This window comes from Drosophila subobscura, chromosome J (genome assembly GCF_008121235.1).
Source record: "Drosophila subobscura isolate 14011-0131.10 chromosome J, UCBerk_Dsub_1.0, whole genome shotgun sequence".
NCBI classification, from domain to species: domain Eukaryota; kingdom Metazoa; phylum Arthropoda; class Insecta; order Diptera; family Drosophilidae; genus Drosophila; species Drosophila subobscura.
The window spans coordinates 21,941,269-21,957,827 of NC_048532.1; the positions used below are offsets into that span (position 1 = coordinate 21,941,269).

The 16,559-nt window shown below is 48.7% G+C and overlaps 3 protein-coding genes across 4 annotated transcripts; all 3 read left to right on the forward strand.

Annotated features, from left to right (window-relative positions):
• Positions 1 to 364: 364 nt before the first annotated feature.
• LOC117893035 (glycylpeptide N-tetradecanoyltransferase) lies at positions 365 to 2,438 on the forward strand. 2 transcript variants are annotated; one of them, XM_034799401.1, is made up of 3 exons: positions 365 to 381; positions 571 to 803; positions 972 to 2,438. In XM_034799401.1, the coding sequence occupies exons 2-3, from the start codon at positions 596 to 598 to the stop codon at positions 2,180 to 2,182; spliced, it is 1,419 nt and encodes a 472-aa protein (XP_034655292.1). In that variant the 5' UTR covers positions 365 to 381; positions 571 to 595; the 3' UTR covers positions 2,183 to 2,438. The 2 variants fall into 2 exon arrangements, with proteins under 2 accessions (XP_034655292.1, XP_034655291.1); XM_034799400.1 differs by lacking the exon at positions 365 to 381 and having other exon boundaries at positions 409 to 803.
• Positions 2,439 to 2,561: 123 nt separating this feature from the next.
• Positions 2,562 to 7,687, forward strand: LOC117893030 (ATP-dependent DNA helicase Q4). The gene is made up of 6 exons (XM_034799388.1): positions 2,562 to 2,752; positions 2,821 to 5,257; positions 5,319 to 5,970; positions 6,023 to 6,775; positions 6,835 to 7,010; positions 7,068 to 7,687. Exons 1-6 carry the CDS (start codon positions 2,651 to 2,653, stop codon positions 7,616 to 7,618), a joined length of 4,671 nt encoding a protein of 1,556 aa, XP_034655279.1. The 5' UTR covers positions 2,562 to 2,650; the 3' UTR covers positions 7,619 to 7,687.
• A 289-nt stretch (positions 7,688 to 7,976) lies between these two features.
• On the forward strand, positions 7,977 to 16,297 carry LOC117893039 (zinc transporter 1). Its single transcript, XM_034799407.1, has 8 exons — positions 7,977 to 8,086; positions 8,501 to 8,609; positions 13,369 to 13,555; positions 13,625 to 13,749; positions 14,170 to 14,267; positions 14,325 to 14,847; positions 14,913 to 15,147; positions 15,208 to 16,297. Exons 3-8 carry the CDS (start codon positions 13,379 to 13,381, stop codon positions 15,400 to 15,402), a joined length of 1,353 nt encoding a protein of 450 aa, XP_034655298.1. The 5' UTR covers positions 7,977 to 8,086; positions 8,501 to 8,609; positions 13,369 to 13,378; the 3' UTR covers positions 15,403 to 16,297.
• Positions 16,298 to 16,559: the final 262 nt, after the last annotated feature.

Sequence of the window (16,559 nt, forward strand, 5' to 3'; positions counted from 1 at the left end):
CTCCTGTTGAAGATGTATTATTATTATTATTTATTTTGTATTAAGCTTGATCATGGCGATAACCGATCCTGTCACTCACTGGCTAAGTCATCAGTATCATGGTTGATTGCATTTTAGTGCAGCTGGATCGAAATTATCCAATTTTACATTCTGTCTCTGTGAATCGTCGTCCTTCAAGTCCGAAGCGCCCACAAAAAATATTGAAATTGTAAATTTTAACCGATTCGCGTGGTCGCTTAGAAAAATACTTGTGTTTGCAGTGCTGTAAAAGGAGTGTCAGTCACAACATAAATACCGACCGCATATAGTATTTTACCTATCGGTATTTTCCAGTCAGCTGCTCGTATTTTTTGCGATTCATTGCAATTTATATTTTGCAAATTCACTTGACCGTTTAGTAACAGGAGAGGATTTCCCTGACCTTTCAGTAACAGGAGAGGATTTCCCTGACCTTTCAGTAGCAGGAGAGGATTTCCCTGACCGTTTAGTCACAGGAGAGGATTTCCTTGACAAGAAAGTCCCAAACCCGAACAAGCGTGTTAACTTTTAATAATATTCAACACAAATCCGTAACAATAATTAAGAAGTGCAGAACATGCCGAATGACAAACCGGCCTCACCCGATGCGGACGACAATGCTGCACAGGACCTCAAGGAGTCGGCCAAAGATGTGATGGCGGCCTCAGAGGAAATGCTGGAAAAAGTCCTTGCCGGCTTAAAAATGCACGACTCGGAGAACGAGAATGAGGCATTGGCGCAGGAGGATCAGACCACAAATGGCGGCAACTCTGCGGCGGCTGCAAGTAAGTTTTTCCACTTCCACACCCCAAAGCACCAGGAGGAGACATTTTCCTGAAATATGAAAGAATGAGGTTAGGTTTGGCCAGGAAACAGTTTTGGCGGTGGAAGGAGGAGGAGCCACACGCACATGAGATACAATATTAAAATCAATACCTCCGATTCCCTTTCAGGCAAGCAGCAGGCCCTACTGCAGGCCGTCTCCGACGTGGTGGCTAGCCGACAGGCGAAGAAGTTTGCCTTCTGGTCCACACAGCCAGTGACAAAGTTGGACGAGCAGGTGACCACCAATGAGTGCATTGAGCCAAACAAGGAGGTCGCCACGATTCGGGCCGATCCGTACACTTTGCCCGGCGGCTTCAAGTGGGTCACATTGGATCTCAATGACACCAATGACCTGAAGGAGCTGTATACGCTGTTGAACGAGAATTACGTTGAGGACGATGACGCCATGTTTCGATTCGACTATCAGCCGGAGTTTCTCAAATGGTCGCTGCAGCCACCTGGCTGGAAGCGGGACTGGCATGTCGGTGTGCGTGTCGAGAAATCCGGCAAGCTTGTGGGCTTCATCTCAGCCATTCCGAGCAAACTCAAGGCCTACGACAAAGTCCTGAAAGTGGTCGACATAAACTTCTTGTGCGTGCACAAGAAACTGCGAAGCAAGCGGGTCGCCCCTGTCTTGATACGTGAGATAACGCGACGCGTCAACCTGACGGGTATTTTCCAAGCTGCCTACACTGCCGGAGTGGTGTTGCCCACGCCAGTGGCCACCTGTCGCTACTGGCATCGTTCGCTAAATCCCAAGAAGCTGGTGGATGTGCGCTTCTCGCACCTGGCCCGCAACATGACCATGCAACGCACTGTGAAGCTGTACAAACTGCCAGATCAGACCAAGACCAAGGGCTATCGTCGCATCACGGCCAAGGACATGGACAAGGCCCACAAGCTGCTCGAGGACTATCTGAAGAAATTCTCCCTCTCCCCAGTATTCAGCAAAGAGGAGTTCCGTCACTGGTTTACCCCCAGGGAGGGCATCATCGACTGCTTCGTGGTGGCGGATGAGAAGGGAAATATCACCGATCTGACCAGCTACTATTGTCTGCCATCCTCTGTGATGCACCATCCGGTGCACAAGGCTGTCCGTGCCGCCTACTCCTTCTATAATGTCTCGACGAAAACCCCCTGGCTGGACCTGATGAACGATGCATTGATATCGGCCCGTAATGTCCAAATGGATGTCTACAACGCACTCGATCTGATGGAGAACAAAAAGTACTTTACACCATTGAAGTTCGGTGCTGGCGACGGGAACCTGCAATATTATTTGTACAACTGGCGATGCCCGGCCATGCAACCGGAGGAAATTGCCCTGATCCTAATGTAAGAAGACTCCACCACCCGCACTTTCTCACATCAGTCTTATCTACATTCTCGCCCAGTTTGAATCACGTACGTTGATCAAAATTCCCCCACATCCCTTCCCCAGCCCCAGCTGTGCTGAAAGTCAAACTTTTCTATATTCACGTGCGGGCGGGCGGGGCGTTTCTTTGCTTAGCTTCTCTTTACCAAATTTGATAAGAATAATGCATTTGGCAATTGCCAGGCTTGAATATTTTGTACGAATAAAAACCACAAGCGAATTTCGAGTTGTCAAATTTAACATTATCATTAACAAATTGTTGAATATATTGGCAGCTATCGATATCGATGTAGAAATGTAATCAATATGGCAGCGCTACAACAGTGCATCGGTCTGGCAGCGCCGGGAGAAAAAGCGCGCGCTCAGCGAAACACAACCTTGTGTGTGCGTGTCGGTGTCTTTTTCTAAATGTTTTAATTTTAATTGTTAGCCATGGATGATCCAATCTTCAAGCAGAAATATGAGAAGTATAAGCTGCGCGTCAAGGTGTGGGAGAGGGATTTCAAGAAGAAGCGTGGCCGTGTGCCCTCTAAGGTGAGATCGAGGCTTGCACCCCACAGAGTCGCAGTCTAATTTGTTTATTTGTTTGATTTTGCGGATAGTACGACATACGAGAGGCCGGCCAGGACATACGCGACTCCTACAAGATGTACTACAAGCTAAAGACCTCATTCCTGGAGGAGACCCTAAACGACGTGCTCAGCGAGGATGGCTTCGACGTCCTCGAAATGTCACAGGCCAGCGAGCTGGGAGTCAGTCTCCTGGACAACGACATTAGCATGCAGAACGCGCCCCACCTACCGATGGACATATCCTCGATTGTGGATCAGCAAGCGGCGAGTGGAGGCTTCTCCAATCTGGAGGAGCTGCCCAATCCCCAGGCCCTGACCAACCTCGTAAATCGTGATGAAAACCATGTGATAAGGAAATTCGAAGCCGTCGAAGAACTGCCGATCAATCGCAATGCCTGGGGCACAGATGTCAGCAAGAAGCCGCAGCCAGAGGAGCCATTGACTGCCTCGTTGCCACACGCACAGCCCAAGCAGCGGGCGGCCAGCTTGAAGCCCAGCCTCAGTGCCAAACTATTTGAATCCACACGCGGCTTTGCCAAGCGCAATCCCCGCAAGCCACTCTCCCGCAGTGCCTCCAATGTGTCCGCCTCTGTCTCGTCTGGCAGCCGGCCGGGGCACGACGATCTGGCCGAGGAACTGCCCGACTTTGAGACGATTCTCATTCGCAAAGCGCAGGAATACAAAGAAAAAGAGTTGGCCCTGGCTGCCACTCCACATCTAGCCACGGAGCAACATAAGGATGCCATCAAGACGCACGTAGACGAAGGCTGGCTGCAAAGGAACACCGAGGAGAACACTCTCGATGCAGCGCCAGAGCCCAATAACAATGCCGATCATCAGCCCAAGAAAGTCAACTACGGCCTTGCGAACATCGATCTGAGCATGCTGCGGCCAAGTGAGAGTCTGGAGAAGCAGCAGCCTGTAGCCGCAGAACATGTGCCAGACACTGTTGTGGTGGCCAAAGCAACTGCAGAGCAGGAAACGGACAGCGATTCCGACTCCGTGGTGGCCGAAAGTGATGAGGAGCCCGAACCGCAGGAGTATCGGCAGTTGGCCAAGCGGCGAAAGGTTGCGCCAGAGGCAGAGGCAGAGGCAGAGGTACAAGTAGCAGCAGCAGCTGGCGCGGAGCCAATGGAAGTTTCCTTACCCGAACCTGAAGAGAAGGAGGAGTCCATACTCAAAGACTTTTCCGCGGATGAGGAGGAGCAAGATGCCACCTATGAGCCGGAGGAAGGGAAGAAAGCCAAGGCAAAGCGTAAGCAAGCAGCGGGTAAAAGACAAACCACCAAACCCAAGGCAGAGAAGAAGCCAAAAGCAGAGAAGCAGCCAAAGGCAGAGAAGAAGCCAAAGGCAGAGAAGAAACCAAAGGCAGAGAAGAAACCAAAGGCGGAGAAGAAACCCAAAGCCGCTGCAACGGCAGTGCCCGAACCACAGGAAGAGGAGGAGGAACAGAGCCAGCCATTGGATCCCGAAGATCTCAAGTATATGCTCGCCCTGGAGGCGGGCGAAGTAACCTCCGTGCCACGCATCAATGCCCAGGAACTGGAACAGGCAGACGTCACAGCCCAGCGCTACATAAACACCTTTGCCACGCCCGTAATGGCAGCGGGATCGGGACTAGCTGGAGGCAACTTCCCTGTGAATGAGAAGCGAGCTGCAGCCAGAAAGAAGCTGGAGGAGCGCGTGGCCTCGGGCAAACTGAACGAGAACTTCGTGACCATCAACATACAGAAGAAGAAATTTGTGCGGGGCAAGAAGTCCGTGAACTTTACCAAGTACAAGAAGCAGCAGTGGCGCCACAAGAAGCACATTGCGGCACTGTCTGGCCCGGACATGGACATGGGCGGCTGTGATGGCGGGGTGCTGACCTGCTTCCAGTGCGGCGGCGTCGGGCACTTTGCGCAGCAGTGCAAGATGAAGGGCGACAGTCTGCTGCCGCTTTCCGCGCAGCTGGAAGAGGATCCCTCGCCGTTTCCCACGCTGGCCGAGGCTCAGGAAATGGCCTCGCAGGGCGCCCTGGTGGCGCACAGTCGCAACATTGAGCGTCTGCCGCAGGCGGCCAATGCGGCAATTCTGCAAATCGAAGAGGAGGAGTCTGAGGAGAGTGAGCAGGAGGAGGAGGAGAGTCACAGCGATGGGCCAGAGGGACAGCCTTGCCCAGACCCAGACTGGTCTAGCGACGAACCGGATATAGACTTCGAGGCGTTGGATGCTGCGGTGGCAGCGTCACAGTCGCAGGCACCCGCTTCACCCATCAAGACCTACGTGGGCCACAAGATACCCGAAGCGTTTCTCAAACAGGCTGGCCTGGATGCCGCCTCCACTTCGGCGTCCGGCGGCGCAAGTCGCAGCCAGCATGGTGGCGTGCAGCCACTGTACGATCTGCTGCCCGATGGCAGTGTGCAGGAGGCAACACCCGAGGTCCTGGAAGCCCTGCACATGTTTGGCCACAGCAACTTTCGCAAAGGTAAAGGCATAACAGCAATCAGGCATCACATTTCCGACTCATTTTGTTTGCTAATTCGCAGGTCAGGATCGTGCCATTATGCGCACACTCTCGGGACTGTCCTCGTTGGTCACCCTAAGCACTGGCAGTGGCAAGTCGCTGTGCTACCAGTTGCCCGCGTATCTGTACAACCGGCAGAGGGGTGCCATTACGCTGGTCATCTCGCCGCTGGTGTCGCTGATGGAGGATCAGGTGACGGGCGTGCCGCACTTTCTGCGCGCCCACTGCCTGCACACCAACCAGACGCCACAGCAGCGCATCAAGGTGCAGGAGATGATTGCCAACGGGGAGATTGACATTCTGCTTGTGTCGCCCGAGGCCGTGGTGTCGGGGGAGCGGGCCACAGGCTTTGGGGCCATTCTGCGCAAGCTGCCGCCCATTGCCTTTGCGTGCATCGACGAGGCTCATTGCGTGTCCCAGTGGAGCCACAATTTTCGGCCCAGCTACCTGATGATCTGCAAGGTCCTGAAGAAGAATCTTGGCGTGCAGACAGTGCTGGGTCTGACCGCCACAGCCACTCTGCCCACGAGGGTGAGCATTATCCGTCACTTGGGCATCACGGATGGGGAGCGGGGCATCATTAGTGATACTCCGCTGCCGGACAATCTGATCCTATCCGTGTCCAAGGATGAGAACCGCGATGCGGCACTGCTGCAGCTGCTCAACAGCGAGAGGTAGGCCATAATCTGTACTTGATCCAACCTTTACGTAACACTTCCTTTGCAGATTCGAGTCTTGCCAGTCGATTATCATCTACTGCACGCGTCGTGATGAGTGCGAGCGGATTGCCGGCTTCATACGCACCTGCGTGCAGGATCGCAGGAAACCAACAGGCGCCCAGGAGCAGGGCAAGAAGCGCAAGCGCGTGAACTGGCAGGCCGAGCCGTACCATGCGGGAATGCCTGCCTCGCGGCGGCGCACCATCCAGAAGGCTTTCATGGGCAATGAGCTGCGCATTGTGGTGGCCACCATTGCCTTTGGCATGGGCATCAACAAGCCGGACATTCGTGCTGTGATCCACTACAATATGCCGCGCAACTTCGAGAGCTACGTGCAGGAGATTGGTCGCGCTGGTCGCGATGGCCTGCACGCCCACTGCCACCTCTTTCTGGACGCGAGGGGCGGCGATCAGGGCGAGCTGCGGCGTCATGTGTATGCCAATTCCATTGATCGTCATGTGATAAGGAAGCTGCTGCAAAAGATCTTTGTGCCCTGCAGCTGTGAGAAGCAATTGCCGAAGGGAGCGGCACCACCACCCGTCCCAGCCTTAGAGGCCGACGGAGCACGGCACCACGTCTGTCCGGGCCATGAGATTGGCTTCTCTGTGGAGAAGACTGTGGAAATGCTGGATATTCCCGCCGAGAATATATCCACGCTGCTGTGCTACATGGAACTGGAGCCGCGTTGGTGCATAAATGTCCTCAGCTCGGCGTATATCATGGCCAAAGTGATCTCCTACGGTGGCCCAAAGTATTTGAAGTAAGTGTGGGACAACCTTTGGGTGAAACCAATCCTCTAAACTCTCTCTCCTTCGGCAGGCATGCAGCCAAAGAGTGTCCGCCGCTGGCCATGGCCATTGCCCTGCAGATCAAGGACAAGAGCTTCAAGGACGACTCGAATATCATTGAGTTTTCGGTGACGGACATTGCCGCTGGCATTGGCTGGAACAGCGGTGTGGTCAAGTATCAGCTGAAGGATCTGGAATGGATTAAGGGTACGTCCAACAATTAGGATTTCATGTGAAATCTTTGTAACATCTTCCCTTTTGCAGTTGGTGGCTTCCCAAAGCGTTCGCCCATCACGGTCAGCTTCTATGATTTGGGTTTCCGCATTAAGGTGCCCGGGGACTTCACCGAAACGGAGATCGACAGCGCACTGGACACGCTCTACACGCGTTCCGTCAAGCAGGAGAAGACTCAGCTGATTCAGCTGCAGTACGTGGCCCATGGCCTGGCTGCCGTGGCCTACAGCTCGTGTGGCCACTGCTGCAGTGCGGACTTTCCGCAGGATCGGTGCACACAGCTGAAGGCTATTGTGAGGAATTACTTCCAGAACGACTATCCGCAGGACCTTCAACTGGAGATTGAGCCCAGCAATGTGCCGGATGAGAGCATCGTGGATGATGTTCATTCCCTGATCAACATGTATCCCGACAACACATTCACGGGACGGAATATTGCCCGCATATTCCATGGCATTACGAGTCCAAACTACCCGGCCGTCATGTGGGGACGTTGCAAGTTCTGGCGCGCCCACATGAAAGTCGACTTTAATCGCATTCTCCTGTTGGCCAATCAGGAGATTATCAAACGGCGTACTTGAGCCAACACTGCCATTGTCCTTTGTTCCTTTTAAGAAAAGCTGCAGCGAAGCGGCATTTTTAAGTCTGTTCAAATAAAGTAAAATATATGGAGATTAAAGTCGTTAAATTAAAGTGCCGCTTATCGCATGAAAGTATCGATATTTTTCTACAGTTACCATGAGAGTCGATGAATCCAGCGATGCGGGTATATAACGACATAAAACAACAGAAAAATACGGCCAATCTACCCTGAACTACCAACAAGTTGTTACATTAATGAAACATTAAACAAAAAGAGCCATTTTAATGTATCAGATAATTCGAACAAGTATCGCAAAATATACTATCAACTATAAGTATATATCGATATATTGATACATCCATATATATATGTTTAACATCCCTATTAACTATTAAAGTCGCAAACCGTTGCTGTTGATTCTCCGCCTGTGCGCTCTCGTGTGCGAAAACCATTAAAGCAATTATCGGTACGGCCGCAGATAGCGTGAAAGCCCATTGACCAATTATTCACAAGTGCACGTGCATAAGTTGTATTCCATTTCCCCAACACCAGAGTTGTGACTGTGCAGAATTATCACACATTTTACATATACTTACATACATACATCCATATGTACATATGTACATATTTACTGTACACACAGCGTGCACCACCCCCTCTCTGCAGAAGCGCAGGAATTTTTGCGCGTGGCCTGGCTATCGGAGAAGTTTACAATTTCTGCAGATAACTTTGCATGCTGCGCATTTCCTTGGCACATAATTTGTCTGCTTTGTTCCCCATGCCGCACCCCCACACGGCCCCTAGAAAACTGCATATACATATCATTGAATTGTGTATGGAAAAAGTGTAGCGATATAACGATATAAACTTTTGTTTGCAGCCACTTCAGTGTTGGAGTCAGAGCCGCACCTCCTGCGGCCACTCAGGCAGTGAAACAGCAGACCAGCAGCAGCACCAGCGTCGATTCCCAAGCAGGCATCACAGCTTCGGTAAGTTCTACCTACTACCTACTCAGAGTAAAATCAGAACAATGCAGAAGCAGAAGCAGCAACAGCCAGTGAAAAGTAAACGTGTACATGCCTGTCGCGGGCCCTTTTGGGTCACCGAACTGGGCGGCGGGTGTGCACTTCCCACTCCCTTTCCGCACAGGTAGACGTCCCACGGCACGTATTCGCGCTCGATATTTGCATTTTGACAATTGATGTAATCCCTGGGGAGTGCCTTTCAACCTGCCTCTGATGTTCTTCTGTCTGTGTCTAGGACTTGTTATTCCTGAATTTATCGCATGTGTTTGTGTATGTGTACTTCCCCTGGCTGCATAACCGGTTGCTAGTCATTGTCATATGGGAAGAAGCACGACATGGATTAATCATTTGTTTATCCGAATGTTCTCTGACTCACTGCCGCTTGTTGTTCTTGAAGGAAATCTTTATTTCTCTCTCCATGTACTTGGTTGAATTAAATACATGTTTAAATTGTGGACAATATAATTCGATTTAAAAGGTCATGCTGCACACCGTCCTCCCCCCCTGCATATTTACTGAGAAATCGGTTGCAGAAAACCCAAGGGAGAGAGAGCGGGAGGGAGAAAAATCAATACGTGTTAATAGAATTCTGTGGCAAGTAAATTAAAACAAGCTCGGGCATCATGCAGCCTGCATTATTCAGTTGATTTTGTGCATTTTGGGTGTTAAATATTTGATTAGCATTACGTACACTTGATTTGTGGTCTAAACATATTGACTGCAGCCGAAATAAACAGCAAAAGTGGGTTATGTTTGCCATAAAGTCCACTTAATTTACGACTGCAGCCACGAATGTGGGTTAGCGTAGGTCCAGATAAGGCTACCCAGCTACCCCACCCTCACCCCCGACCAAACACCACACCACAGCGCGAAAGGAGAGTGGGCCGGGGTACGATCTAATCTTGGAAGCAGGCAGAGCAAGGCAATTGTGGCTTAGAAACTATATTTGTAGATATGAGCCTTAATACGAGTACGAGTGGGAGGGATTCTCTATTTGAGATTGGATTTATTTTCCATTCATTGGCAATGCAAATTGTGGCTATATATAGAGCTGGACACATGTACCAAGCAATGAAATTTCCCTACTGTTTTGTTCTTTATGTGTCACAGGTGCTCGTGCCCTCTGCTGCCCTTTGGTGTGGTGCATGCAACGCACTCCACAGCCACTCCCACGCGGCAAACTCTTCCAAGCCCACGGGGGCCTGTAGGCAGAAGCAGGTTAATCGCTGGAGAACAAATGGGTTGCTTTTTTTCTCTTTTAGTTTCCTCTTTTTCAGGCCCTTTATTTCTGGTTTGTGGGTCAACTGCTGCCGTGCAATTTCTGACATTAAAATAATTACTTGATTGCTTTTATTTGTTATGCAGTGACGACGAGGTGAAGCAATGGCCCAAGTAAAATTAATAAATAATGAGCAATATAGTGGAATATTAGCTCTATCTGAAGCACCCATATGTTCCCATGCTTCCCAGATATCGTTTACACAATCCGTTTAGCTTATCGGCCTGCGGTTTCTGTACTTTTTGGTGATTGAGTGATTGCAGACTGGACAGCCAGCAGTCAGTCCCGCTGCTTCCACCGCTGTTCGCTCTAATCAAGTAGCATGAAAAATTCTCTTATCGTTCGACAGCAAAGGTCTGTGGGAGGCGCCGCCTCCAACCAAAAGCCATACCCAAAAGTAGACCAATGCTGGAGAGCAGATATGTAAAAGCCACTGGAAATTGTACTTTGAATCAGTAGCGGATTGTGAGCTGCATTTTGAATTGATTTTAATTGAGTTTCGTAGGCCACGCATGTCACGTGCTGTCTAGATGTACGATACATACACATGTGAATATACATATATAGAAAATCATAGAAATATGCATCGATTTTCTATGTAGCCCGTACTGAAACATCCTTGAGGCAAGACAGCAAACAAATCAAAGCCGGAAATGATCAGTTTTGATATGTAGAACAAATCACGTACTCCCTATCCGACTCGAGGCCATATCCAATGCCAAAGTTACATTTAATTTCAATTACAACTTCAGTTAAAAAGAGTTCGGTGTGAGGTACGGGGGCGTGTAGAGTGTCAAAATCTCTTTTTATTTCGGCTGTGACATAACATTACCGCTTTAAGTGGCCAAATATATTTAGTTGTAGCAAATAGCGTTGATTTCATCAATGGCTTAACCATCATTTAAGCGACTTGTCTACCTGCTTCATGCCAAACACGTTCGTTCGTTCGTTTGTTCGCTCGTTTGACCATTGCCAAGGCACGCTGCTGAAGAGCTCAGCAGAGCTTAACGGAGCGGAGCCACACAGTCCGCCTATCAGTGATTCCCAGTGACATATTTTAAGCCATCGCTCGGTTGACCATTCGGTTGGCCCGGCCCGGGCCTGCGCTATCTCCTTGGGCACACACCAGGTACCACGGGGAGTGGCAGTGCCCTCCGTGAACGCTGCACATGGCCGAGACACAGGCAGGCAGTAATTTGTATGCAGTATTTAATCAAGTGTGAACGAACGAGGTTTCCACCCGATTGAGGTTCCTTACAATATTACAGTCTCAACTCTCTCCACACGCACAGCTGTAAGTAAGTTCTGATTCGAAGTGGATTCTAATGCTTTTGTTTCGTTGCAATTTTCGTAAGTAATATTTCCTGGAATATTGCTGTTTCTACGGAATTACAAGTGCTTGCTTGCCAAGGCTCATATGATACGATACGATACGGTATCATCAGCTATATACGAGTGTGTTCCAGGGATTTACTTTTTGTTATAAAAACCCTTTAAAAGTGAAGTGTAAATGAAATCAAAATGAAACATATCCAACATGGAGATAGCCATGTCCATCTGTCTCTTTGTTTCTATGGTAATAAGTCTCTCAGTGGGGCAGTTCATGCTTGCAGATTTATTTAAATCTATACCATAGAGCTTTCTTTAATCTTCGGTGCATCAAAACGATGTTCCTTTCTAGTAATTTCTATGGTTCCGATCCCCTTTGTTTCAATACAAATTATGAATAGTACTCCGTCTGTTGTTTCTTTGCTTCAGATATAAATTGCCAACATTGTAAGCGAGAAAAACGTTGTATCCATGCGATGACTCTTCCCAGTCCCCTCCCATACCACCCACCCACCCACGACCGATAAGCATTGTCGTCGTGTGCCTGTGCCTCTGTCTCTGGCACTTGTGTGTCTGTGTTTGCCTTTTGCGCACAAGCTTCCAAATCAGAGACTAATCACAAAGAGCTTATCGCTTATCGTTGGTGTTTATCTAGCATAATAGCTTCCCTTTCCCTTTCCCTACCCCGGACATGTAAATTGCAGCAGAGGATGGCCAGTTCCCCTACCCCGTCGAAAGATAACGGTACCCAAAGTACGCATTTATCGGCGAACACCCCTTCCACTCCTGTGCGCACGGTACCCAAATGTACCCAAATAGCCAAAGAAGGGGGTGAAAGCGGGAGAGAGATAAAAATCAAAATGCAAAAAAAAACCTCTCACTTCTCTTCTTTCATCTCTTTCTCTTGTCTTCTTTAATATTCTGATCCAAAAGTACGCATTTATCGGCGAGAACCCCTTCCGCTGTCGCTCCTCTGCGCACGACACCCACTAGCCTCACGTAGGGGGTGGGGTAAGACCGTGAAAGCAGGAGAAAAGATAAAAATCCAAATGCAAAAAGAAACAACAACAAAAAGAAAACCTTTTATTTTTGGCGTCTCGTGTGCCGATCAAAAGAGCGGGAAGAGTGAGATAAGAAGAACGCCACAGGAGATTGTGTAATCAGTTTGTGTTGGCTTTTACTTTTAGTCAGAGATCTAAGAATGCCACTGAAGATAGTGCCAATATCCCCCCCTGGATACACACAGTAGAGGTACAGGTACAGGTACATGTGCTCTTGACATCCTCTTTAGTGTGTGCTACCCGTACTTCCCCCTTTGCCAGTGGGTTGCTTAGCCAACGATTGGGGTTTGTGTTAGTTTTCTGGGTGCTGAATTTCATTTGCAATTTCAAATTGTTTTTTCTTACCCAGAACAGACCCCCCACTTTTTGTTTGCTTCTCTTACCGCTCCATCTCCACAGTTGTTTGCTTCCCTGTCCATATGCTTGCCTTGTTTTTCCCCTTCTCTGATTTTCCCTTTGTTTGTTGGACGTCCCTGGCAACGGGCCTGGGCAATAGTGTCGCCTTTCGTTCGATGCCAACGATCCACTTGCATTCAAAATTGATTCGCTTGCAACGTCTACACTTCATTTACAAACTCCACTTCAAACCCTAGACTAAAGCAGAGGTGTGCTGCCGTAAAATGCAGTTCTTTGCGTGAGTTTTTGGTACAGTATCAATCTCCCATAGACGGAGGTGGAGCTATCCATTCAAGCGTAGAGCAAAGCCAAGCCCCCGCATACCAACACAGAGAGGGGCTACCGGGCTGCTTCTATCTTTTGAATTCAATTAAATTCCGCTCTAAAATGCGGGGCTGGAATGGCGGAAGGGCAAGGCTAAAACTTTCCACCCATCGAACGAACAAAAGGCTAAATGGAAAACAGTTTGAGAACAACAGCAAATGGGAAAACAATTGCAAAGTGAAAAACTCAATTTGTTGGCAATTTGCTTGGGTGCCTCCGTGCCTGGAAAAAGCGGATTTTCCAAGGCAGCGGGTTGGTTGAATGAACTTCAAATAAGTTTGGGGAGAAAATTGATTTATATTGATATTGATATGGGCTTTGTTCTCTTTGGCAGCTTCTCCAAGATGGCCAAGTACTCGGGCAAGAAGTGCCGCCTGCTCTCCATGATGTGGCTGACGGCGTTCTTTTTCTTTGTTGAAATCATCGTTGGATATGTGACAAACTCCATGGCTTTGGTGGCCGACAGCTTTCATATGCTGGGTGACATTGCCGCTCTGGTTATATCATTTCTGTCTGTGAAGGTAAGTGCCTCCCCTAAGCCCCTCGCATTGATAGCACACCGCTCTATATCTCTCTTTCTCAATCGACAGATGTCACCGAAAAAATGGTCGAAGAACACATTTGGCTGGGCCCGTGCCGAGGTTCTGGGTGCTTTGGTCAATGCCGTGTTTCTGGTGGCGCTCTGCTTCAGCATCACCATTGAGGCGTGCAAGCGGTGAGTGTAATTCGGATTGGGAACTGGGATTGAGAGTAATTACCCATCAAAGTCCACGCCCCAGTGGCTCCGATTCGATCTGATCCGATCGCATGGGATCGATCAAAGTTGATCTGTGAGAGGAGCATTAAGCCATAAAGCTCGTCGACGTGATTTGAATACATTTTCTGAAATTATCTTAATTTTATTCGTGTGTGAGTTAATATTTCGTGTTAATGCCAACTGCCAATGTGTGGGTTTGGGTTTTTATTGAATTTACATTCCGCGGGCATATTCTCCGAGGTGAAGCAGATACTCTTTCGATTGGGCGTACAACAGCTATGGCTTGCAGGATGATTTCTCACTCCCAAAGCTCAAGCGACCTTGCTAAAGAGAATGCTCGAGAATTTATTTTAAAATCCTTTTCTTTCTTATATTTAGATTCATTGAAATGGAGGAAATCCATCAGCCCAAGCTCTTGGTTATTGTTGGAGTGCTGGGACTGCTCGTGAATGTGATTGGACTATGCCTGCTCTATGGTTAGACAAATACATCTACCATCCATCCCATTTTCTAACAGAATTTACGTTTTCCAGAGCATGGCGGACACCATGGACACTCGCATGGCGGCGGTCTCACTCGCAATCACAGTCGCCTCACCGAATTGGCCAACATGGACGAGGGCGAGGGCGATGATGAGCAGAATGATTATGCCTACGAGAAGCAAAAGGAGAAGAAACAAATTAAGAAATCCAGCCATGGCCACAGCCATGATCCTGGCTCCATGAACATGCGCGGCGCCTTCTTGCACGTGCTCAGCGATGCCCTGGGCAGCGTCATTGTTGTCATCAGTGCTGTTGTGGTGTGGACAACCAAATGGGAATACCGCTACTACATGGATCCCGCTCTCTCAATTGTGCTCGTGGTGCTCATTCTGCACTCGGTCTGGCCTTTGTTGCGTGAATCCGCCTTGATTCTGCTGCAGACTGTGCCCACGCACATCCAGGTGGATGCCATACAGAAGCGACTGCTGGAGAAGGTCGATGGAGTGCTGGCAGTGCACGAGTTCCATGTGTGGCAGCTGGCAGGCGATCGCATCATTGCCTCTGCACATATACGGTAAGTTTCAGCAGGAAATATCATTCATAATCGGCTTAATTAATGATTAATCTGCCCTTTTGAAGATGCCGCAATCTGTCGGAATACATGAAAATTGCCGAAAAGGTCAAGGAGTTCTTCCACAATGAGGGCATACATTCCACTACCATTCAGCCAGAGTTTAGCGAAATCGAGGCCTGCAACATGTCCGACGGTACCTCCAGCATCAACATGAGCGGCTCCGATTGCTGTGCCCTCGACTGTCCCACCACCGATGAGGGCTGTGTCAAGGCCACTTGTTGCCAAAATAATAACAAATTGGTAAGCGGAAGGCCAAGTTCTGCCATGTGTACAGCATACTCAAGTTGGAATTCCTTTCAGAACCAACTGCCTTCACCCACCAATTCGCCTTATCTGTGTCGTCAGCGGAATGCAGCGCGTCAGGCTGGCGATGTGGAGGCTGGCTCTTTGCTGGATGCGGCAACGTCCAGTGGGAACCAAGGGGCTGCTGTCGGGGAAGTTAGCGACTCCCTTGCCATCACGGCAACATCAACGCCAAAGAGCGAATTAGTCTGACAACATCCAAAGCAAGCGCAACAACAGCAGCAGCCGCAGCCACAGCCACAGCAAGCGCAACCGCAACATGTAGTACACTTTGCCACGACCAAGCCAACAGCAACAGCAAAAGCAACAAAATCAGCCACAAAACCAAAAGCAACAGCAGCAGCAGCAGCAAAAGCAGAAACATCATCAATACGTGATATAATGTACGAGCCAAGAAGCGCCAACAACAAAGTAGAAGTGGCTTCCAGCAGTGGGTGTGGCAGTGTCGATGGGAACAATCTGTCGTCGGTGACTGCACAGCGTCGACGAGAGCTTCAGTTGCGCGCCGAACAGCAGTTTGAGGAGCAGGTGACGGTGACACCTCTGAGAAGCCGCAACGGCGATGAGGTTGCCCTCTAATTTGAAGCCCGAGCTGTTTAGTTAGTTAGTTAGGAGGAGACTGGTGCTGCCATTCGGTGCAGTATTTATGTGTGTTTCAAGTGTTTTTGTATCCATTGTTTGTTCTTAGTAGAATTTTAGGGATAAATGTGTGAGAGAGGGAGTAGATGATGGATGGGTGCAATGCAGGCTGATGATTGTTTGCTAGTTTAATTGAAACAGAAATCAAAAGCAAAAACCACACAATTGAATGGGAATGGGGCAGCGAAAGTGTTTGTGGAATTGGTGCGTGCGTGTGTGCTGCTGCTTTTTATGGGGACATGTTTCGTTTCATTCATTTAACAATATATAGAGCATACAATACTATATAGAATATGTTAATAACTAATCGAGGAGTGTAGTTAATTCACAACAATCTAGTAAGTTTAAGTTTAAACAAGTAAACGTGAGCCCAACCAAACCAGAGAAATACACATATGTACTACAGATACAGTTTTTTACATTTTGAAAAGTTTATACCGTCGCAAAAGAAGTGAATTATTGTATTCAATATAGTTATATATAGAATATAGTATATATCTATTTATGGCTTAGTGAATGACTAAAAGACAGTTGTACTGTCTGTACGCGCACATCGTATGCACTCCGCATATGGTTAGGGATTCGTTAGTTAGGCTTAGTCTGTGTGTGTCTCTTATTCTTAGTAGTTGTAATGCTAATTGTAAAAAGAGTTTTTACCGCAAACCAAGAGAAACTAGTTTCTATTTAATTTTAATCGTATCGAAACTTTA

Coding starts and splice junctions, on each gene's coding strand:
- LOC117893035 (XM_034799401.1), top strand. CDS start 596: ATGCCGAATGACAAACCGGCCTCACCCGATGCGGACGACAATGCTGCA. Junction 804..971: donor CAACTCTGCGGCGGCTGCAA/GTAAGTTTTTCC, acceptor ATTCCCTTTCAG/GCAAGCAGCAGGCCCTACTG.
- LOC117893030 (XM_034799388.1), top strand. CDS start 2,651: ATGGATGATCCAATCTTCAAGCAGAAATATGAGAAGTATAAGCTGCGC. Junction 5,971..6,022: donor CAGCTGCTCAACAGCGAGAG/GTAGGCCATAAT, acceptor CTTCCTTTGCAG/ATTCGAGTCTTGCCAGTCGA. Junction 7,011..7,067: donor GGATCTGGAATGGATTAAGG/GTACGTCCAACA, acceptor TCCCTTTTGCAG/TTGGTGGCTTCCCAAAGCGT.
- LOC117893039 (XM_034799407.1), top strand. CDS start 13,379: ATGGCCAAGTACTCGGGCAAGAAGTGCCGCCTGCTCTCCATGATGTGG. Junction 13,750..14,169: donor ACCATTGAGGCGTGCAAGCG/GTGAGTGTAATT, acceptor TCTTATATTTAG/ATTCATTGAAATGGAGGAAA. Junction 15,148..15,207: donor GCCAAAATAATAACAAATTG/GTAAGCGGAAGG, acceptor AATTCCTTTCAG/AACCAACTGCCTTCACCCAC.